The sequence below is a fragment of the Orycteropus afer genome, unplaced genomic scaffold, assembly GCF_000298275.1.
Source record: "Orycteropus afer afer isolate SDZICR_OR568_19922 unplaced genomic scaffold, OryAfe1.0 scaffold00346, whole genome shotgun sequence".
NCBI lineage: Eukaryota > Metazoa > Chordata > Mammalia > Tubulidentata > Orycteropodidae > Orycteropus > Orycteropus afer.
The window spans coordinates 2,908,960-2,916,881 of record NW_006921933.1 but is presented as its reverse complement, the minus strand read 5'-3'; the positions used below and the strand labels follow the sequence as shown (position 1 = coordinate 2,916,881).

The 7,922-nt window shown below is 41.4% G+C and overlaps 1 protein-coding gene across 1 annotated transcript in view; it reads left to right on the top strand.

The window, feature by feature from the left end:
• Window positions 1–382: 382 nt before the first annotated feature.
• The window catches only part of SEPSECS (Sep (O-phosphoserine) tRNA:Sec (selenocysteine) tRNA synthase), an 82,697-nt gene continuing 75,157 nt past the window's right edge, over window positions 383–7,922 (top strand). Inside the window, 7 exon segments of the mRNA XM_007952562.2 lie at window positions 383–442; window positions 444–507; window positions 510–676; window positions 1,453–1,607; window positions 5,270–5,388; window positions 6,239–6,397; window positions 7,217–7,370. Of these exon segments, the coding sequence (XP_007950753.2) occupies window positions 383–442; window positions 444–507; window positions 510–676; window positions 1,453–1,607; window positions 5,270–5,388; window positions 6,239–6,397; window positions 7,217–7,370 (878 nt within the window).

Here is a 7,922-nt window from a genome sequence, read left to right as displayed (position 1 = left end):
TGTCCTCTGGAGATAAGTGTTATCGATAATAATTCTGTTACGTGAAGGAGTAAAGGAGTGGGGCATTGCTATTTTACATGGCGTTGCTCGGGAATAATAAATGCTGTAACGTGTGAAGTGAAGGATGAAACGTTCTTGAATTTGACAAACACGATGTGAGGTATGATGGAGTTGTGCGCAGACCGCAACTCTCTAGCAGTACTGGAACAGAAAAAGTAAAACTTTCTTTCTTCAAACCCCATCCGACTGAGCGAGAGTCCTCCTAGCTCCTTCCAAGTAACACTAGGGTTTAACTAGACCAATCAGATGCAGGGGGGCGGGGCTAGTTTTCAGCACCTCCTTTTTCTCCAGCCTGAGACGAAAGGAGCTGACTCTACTACGCATGCTCAAATCCTCTTGTTACACCAGCTGGTTCTTCTCGCACTGGTGCGATAGCGAGATAGGGCTTCTTGTCCCAACGCTTTGCCGTACCGGCTGGGCCGCGAGTTGCATCCTGGTTCCGTTCGGTCCCGGGGGGTGCAGACTCTCTCCTGCGTACCCACCGTGCGCCGCCGTCACCGTCATGAACCGCGAGAGCTTCGCAGCAGGCGAGCGGCTGGTGTCGCCGGCTTACGTGCGGCAGGGTTGTGAGGCCCGCCGCTCGCATGAGCACCTCATACGGCTGCTTCTGGAGAAGGTATCGAAGTGCCTGCCGCCCAGAGCCCGTGGTTGTGTTGGGTGCTGAGTTCTGCGCTTTGCTGGTTAACACCTGTCTCCAGAGTTTTTGCAGCTTGACTCGGACTGCATTAACTAGCAGCGCTTAGCTTCTCAATATCCGTGGCAAAGCCAACGAAACCCAGGCGGTGTTAATTAAGGGTGTTTAGGATCTAAGTCTTGCGCACTGTTTCTAACTTGGAGAAGCGGAAATGAGGAAACGTCCCAGTTAAGTTGATTGTGTTTGCGTAAAGGCCAAAGTTCTCCTGTTTGACCACCCCCAAGGCCGCAGGGAACACGTTATGTTTGTAAACTGCGGTATACTGATTCCAGCGAATGCTGCTGTAGAATTTCACAGGTCTCCTCCTACCGTGCCAGTATCCCTGACTTTTAATTCCACCGCTTTGACACCCCCTAGTTAGGACACCCTAGCTTGAAGAGGCTTCCTAAAGGATGTGGAATAAACCAAGCACCAATAAAGGTTTTCGGTTACTTTAATTTACTGAAACATTGAAATCTGAGGATACCTCATCCCATGCGTTTATTGTCACTTCTCTCAAGCTGTAGTTAATTATAATCAAAATGTAACAAACTTTTTATATTTGAGTTCTCATAGTGCTGGACTTACCTGTAAATTTTAGAAAGCAAGTGGCATGTTAAAATGCACATTAAAACATTTAAAAATTCATTGAAGTGTAGGGCTGTAGAAAATTATAAGGCTTCAATGTAATTGTAAGCTTTTTTTTTTTTTTTTTTAAGGGCAAATGTCCAGAGGATGGCTGGGATGAAAGTACACTCGAACTCTTTCTGCATGAGCTGGCCATCATGGATAGCAACAATTTCCTGGGCAATTGTGGTGTGGGAGAAAGGGAAGGGAGAGTGGCATCTGCACTGGTTGCTCGTCGCCATTACAGGTGTGTTTTTTATGTTGTTGTGTTGTTAGGTGCTGTTGAATGAAACACTGCCTGGTCCTCTGCCATCCTCACAAGCGTTGCTGTTTGAACCCATTGTTGCAGCCACTGTGGCCATCCATCTCTTTGAAGGTCTTGCAGCTTTTCACTGACGCCCCCTCCTTTACTCAGCATGATGTCCTTCCCCAGGGACTGGTCCCTCTTGATGATATGTCCAGAGTGCGTGAGACAGAGTCTCGTGGTCCTGTCTTCTGCAGAGCGTTCTGGCTGGGCTGCAACGGCAGAGTTGTTTGTTCTGGCATTCCACGGTGTAGTCAGTGTTCTTCATCGATAACCATAATTCAAATGCCTCAGTTCTTCTTTGGTCTTCCTTATTTCTTGTCCAACTTTGACATGCATATGAGGTGATTGAAAATGCCATGGCTTGGGTCAGGCACATCTTAGTTCTCAAAGTGATATCTTTGCTTTTTTATGTAGTATGTGAAAACGATTTCTTTTTTCCTGGTTTTGGTTAAAAACGGTGGCAGTAGCCACATCTGTGTTCACCTGCTTCTCCATGGCGATGCAAACAATTTATCTGGGCAGGTGTTTTTCAGAGTTCTCTTGTGTGCAGGTGACCCTCTCAGGTTGTAGAATCAGGCGATTAACAACACTGGTTATATGTCTTGTTAAGAATGTTCAATAAACCTATTTGGTTGTAAGAGTTTAAAATATTCCATGGACTCAATTATGTTAAGGTTGATTATAATTTTCCATATCTCCTTTCTAATGTTGCAGGGCTTTTGGAGAATGATTTATAGTTAGAGGTTTAAAATGTTCATCTGCATCTAAACTGAATCCCGTCTTATAAACACTTTGCTTTGTTGCACTAGATACAGGAAACCCACTGCCATTGAGTCGATTCCAACTCATAGCAACCCCCATTGGGTTTCCAAGGCGGTAAATCTTTACGGAATTACATTCCTCATCTTCCTTCCATGGAGTGGCTGATGGGTTTGAACCTGCAGCTTTCTGGTCAGCAGTCAGATGGCTTAGGCACTGCACTACCAGAGCTTCTTAGATGTAGGAAAAGTTGTGTTAAATTTTATTTTAGATTACTGAATCACTTTTTTTCTTTTGTGTTATTTCAGAAAGCATCTCATCAATTCTAATAATCATTTAATTGTTAGTGGTTCCAAATTTGATCATTTATTTCTCTGTCCTCCAGTCTTTCTGTGAAATATAGATAAACGCTTTTTAAAACTCTGTGTTCTATGATTTTAAATCAAGATAGAGTTAGTTTTATTTCACTCAAAACCATTGCAATCAAACTACTCACTCAGTGCTGTCGAGTTGGGTCCAACTCATAGCGACCCCTCCTTGGGATTCCTAGGCAATATCACTGTGGAAGTAGATCACCCAATCTTCCTTCCGAGGAGCGTATCTACTTGAAATAAATGTTCACCAATATGCCTGTCTATTGTTTGGCTTGAAGCCACGAGAGTGACTTCAATTCTAGACCTGAAGGGTAACTAGGGGCCAGTCCTGAGGGTCTCACCAGGTGCTGTCAGACCAGTAAACATGGTCCATTAGTTCCTTGGACTAACTGTTTCCATACATCTTTGTTGTTGTTGTTGTTGTTATGTGCCGTCGAGTCGGCCCCGACTCATAGCGACCCCTTCTTGGGTTTCCGAGGCAGTATCACTATGGAAGTAGGATTGCCCAACCTTCCTTCCGAGGAGTGGCTGGTGGATTTGAACCGCCAGCCGTCTGGTTAGCAGGCAAGTGTCTTAGCCACTATGCTACCAGAGCTCCCATACATCATACATCTTTAGTTTTCTTAATTCTTCTTTGCTCTGAACAATGAGGAGAGACCCATTGTTGCATCTACATGGTCGTTTGCAAGCTCTTAAGATCCCAATCACTAAGTGTTGTATGTTTTGCTTTGTGAAATTTGAATGCAAATCACAAGTCTTCCCATCATATCAAAAGAAAATATGCCTGGGTAGATTTTTTTAAAATTTGCACTTATTATTATTTAACTTTGTTAAATATACATGTAACACAACATTCATCATTTCCTTTTTCACATGTACCATTCAGTGACATTAAATATGTTTATCAATGTTCAACCATCACCTTTATACATTTTTATCATTCTTAATAGAAGCTGTGTCCCCTAATAATGTTTAACTTGGATGAAAACTTCATGGTAAAGAATGGGCTGATAACATAGTTGAATGTATATGTGAAAAAATGCTTTGGACATGGGAGATTTTTCATGGTAATGAAGTATAGTACTAGTGTTTTGGGATAACCTACGTGTACAGAATTTCTCATCTGACTGTAAATTACAAATATTCATTCAGATTATAAAAGGATTTTTGATTTTGAAGAGTGTTCACCAGTATTTTCAGTGTATAAAACCAAACCTGGGGCCGACTTGACGGCACATAACAACAACAACAACAACAACTCACTGCTATCGAGTCGGACCTGACTCATAGCGACCCCGCCTTGGGTTTCTGAGGCAGTATCACTACGGAAGTAAATTGCCCAACCTTCCTTCTGAGGAGTGCCTGGTGGGTTCGAACTGCCAGCTTTCTGGTTAGCAGTCAAATACCTTAGGTACTATAGCATCATCTAATTTAAAATGAGTGGATCTGTATATGTTTTCAAGGAGTTTAGAGTTCAGTTAACGTTACTGCAGTATTTGAAACATCAGTGTTTCCCCATTGGAATTTAGTCTCTCTTTTAGCCTATTGCTAGAGAAAAAGGAAAGAAGAAAGGAGAATTTAATGTCACATTTTCCATTGCGGCGTAACAGACCACCTCAAAACTTAGTGACTTCAAGCAGCCGTTGATCATGTGTCTTAGTCTTGTGGGTTTACCAGGTTAGTGTGATTCTTGCTTTGGTTCTCTCATACAATTGCTGTCTGCTTTTGGCCCAGAATAGTCATCTGAAGGTTCAGTTGAACCATTTATCCAAGATAACTCATTCACATGGCTGTTAGCTCTGATGGCCTCTCCACGTGGCTTGGCCTTCTTCCAGCATGGCAGCTGGGTTCTGTGAGGGAGCGCCCCAGATCAAGCCTTTAAGAGGCCGAGTGGAAGTGATAGTGAGTCTTAGACCCTAAATTAAGAAATTTTAGACCATCATTTCTGCTAGGTTCCACCTGTCCAAGCAAGTCTAAGGCCAGCCCAGATTCAAGTAGAGAGGAGTTAGATGTCATCTCTTGGTGTGGGAATATAGTACGTGGGCATAGGGTGGAGAGGAACTAAGGGAGACTCTAACAATATAACTTACGAGGTTTTGATTTTAGCAGGGTATTTTCATATTATTAATATTGTGTACTGTCAAGTTGATTGATTCCAACTCATAGCAACTCTATAGGAGAGAGTAGAACCATAGGGTTTCCTAGGTTGTACTCTTTATGAGCTCAGATCACCAGGTCTTTTCTCCTGTGGCATGGCTGGTGGGTTTGAACTGCTGACCTTTTGGTTAGCAGCCGAGCTCTGAACCATCATGCCACCAGGCTTCCTTATGTTATTAAGAAATTAGGAAGTATGTCTGTACCAAGCAAGTCTTGCTTCTGGTATTTTTCAATAATTTTATTTGTATATTTGAACAGTTTACTCAGAACAGTAAATGTATTTGTCTAGTTATTGGCCCATTTTTTGCTTAGGTTCATTCATGGAATTGGACGATCGGGGGATATTGCTGCCGTGCAACCAAAAGCTGCAGGTTCTAGCCTTTTGAACAAAATTACCAATTCCTTAGTCCTGGACATCATAAAGTTGGCTGGTATGTACCATACTAATCATAATGCTTTTGGCTGACTAGCCATACACGTCTTTGCCTAATTTCTTTAGTTAATGTCTCTTTCCTAAAAGGATATGAGTGGCTTTTGAAAAGATACATATAAAAAGATTTTTAGAGTAAAATAGAAATCAGCTGTAAGTCTACAGGGTGAGTTTGTCAGTGAGCTTCCTGAGAGCCAGCACAGAAAAGGGCACATTAGGGCTGCAATTCTTACTATTTGATAGAAGAAATGTATCATTTCTTTTTCTTTTCTTTTTTTTTTTTAATAGTTAAAGGTGGTTTACTAAGGAAGTGACAGTACAATTAAGGATCAGGATCAATAGACTACACCTCAGGATCAGGATCAAGAGGCAGGTAGACAAAGTCTGGAAGGCTCCCCTGAAGAGAAAAGCACATCCCTCCCTCCTTTGGTACAGGGCAGCTCTCTCACCTCTGCTTAGTGGCCAGCAAGCAAGCCCCCTTGGTCATGCTTGCCCCCTCTCAACCCCTCAATACAGGATTCTTTCAGCCCCTCAGGGAAGGCCTCTCTACTTTCGGCCTGAATGAAAGACGAATTTGGTCTGTGGACTTTCACCTAGATCACAATAAAGAAAAAATAAAAATGAATTTATTCTCTCACAGTTAGGGGGTGAAAAGCCCAAATTCATAGTGCCAGCTCTTTGTCTCTCTGTGTCTCTTGGTCCTGTGAGGATCCCATCATAAGGACCCTGGGTCCAAAGGATGCACTTCACTCCTGGCTCTTTCCTGGTGGCAGTAGGTCCCCTCTCCACCATTTCTTTAAGGAGACTAGCTTTCACTGGAATAACTGATTTGTTTTGCTTTTTATTCATAGGTGTCCATACAGTGGCCAACTGCTTTGTGGTTCCAATGGCAACTGGTATGAGTCTGACCCTGTGTTTCTTAACATTACGGCACAAGAGACCAGAGGCCAAGTATATCATATGGCCACGAATAGACCAGAAGTCCTGCTTTAAATCCATGGTCACTGCAGGTAAAAGATGAGAATGTTACAGATAATATTTTATGCATCATAGTTAGAGATTTCACATTTTTTTTTGTAAAGATAGGTAAATTAAACAGATTCTCAACTTGCTTTCTATTCTTTAATATGGGAGTATTATCACTAGCCTCACAGGATTGTTTCGAGGATTAAAATGGGAGGACAATGAAAATGCCCACCAGCAATCTCTGGTACATAGAAGGTGCTTCAGGAATGTTTGCTGAATATGTGTAAGTGGAGGACACATAAAACATTATTAGTGTGAATCAGAGGACGAGGGTACGGGCACTTCAGGTGTACATGAGCATGCCCATTCAGTGCGTTAGCTTGCATCCATCAAGCTTGGGTTATAAAGTTGAGAATTTTGAGTTATTTTTGAATGACCTTAGTCTATTATATGAAATGAACAGTATTGGGCTACAAATTAAACTCCACGAATAATCCTAGAGAAACTCATGCAAGGGGATTCACAAAAGAATATGTAGCAGAAACTGAAAGGCTTTAAAAATATGTAACACTGATTTATTTTAAGTGGTATAAAGTTGTCAAGTCTGTTAATTCACATATTGTTAACCAAAGTATCAAAAGTCTTGATTTGTGGTCCTAATTGTGGCCTAGCTGTCCTTTCAATACTTTTATTGGCCTTTGACCATTACTACTTCCTAGCTAGGTCTTTGTTACTGGAGGAGAGGTCATTGACCTTAATAAATATCTAGAGCTGTGGTGTAGACAAGCCTTGCTTCCTGGAGCTCCAGGATCTTCCCGTATTTTAGTTAGATCTGACATTTTGATCTTGGTTGGCTTGCTTAGGTTTTGAGCCCGTGGTGATAGAAAACGTTTTGGAAGGTGACGAGCTGCGCACAGACCTGAAAGCAGTGGAGGCGAGAGTCCGGGAACTCGGGCCTGATAATGTTCTGTGCATTCATTCTACTACATCCTGTTTTGCTCCAAGAGTGCCTGATAGGTAAATGATGTGTGAACATTGTCTTTTAGGTGTTCATCAGTCTTTTAGGTGCCGGTGTACTAATTCTCAAATATGCTTCAAAAACATTTGGTAGTAAATGTGGAATGGACTGTCCTAGAAGAATAGATTAACCTTGTGGAAAATAGCACAAAGGCTTGGAAAAATAAAAAAATATGATGAAGGAAAACAACTAGTGGTAGGTGGAGATCCTTTAATTACTTGTGTAAGTGTGGAGCCTCTCTGTTTTCCTGCTCTGTATCCTGCTTCTGATCTCTTACTTCTTTTTTTTCCCCTCATTATTTAATAGATGTTTCTTTCCTTAGCTAAATACTGGATTTACTTGTTTTCAGTAATATCTCCACTTCTGTGATCTTACAATAAGTTTTCATAAGTAGGAACTATTAATATTAACAGATTATAAAATTTTAAATTTAGGATTATTAACTTTGCTTTGAATTTTTTTTTTTTTTTTGATTGGGATATTAACTCAGATGTACACAATAATTGTTTTTGCATTTTGAAGACAAAAGCAAATATTAAAGAAAATAAAAT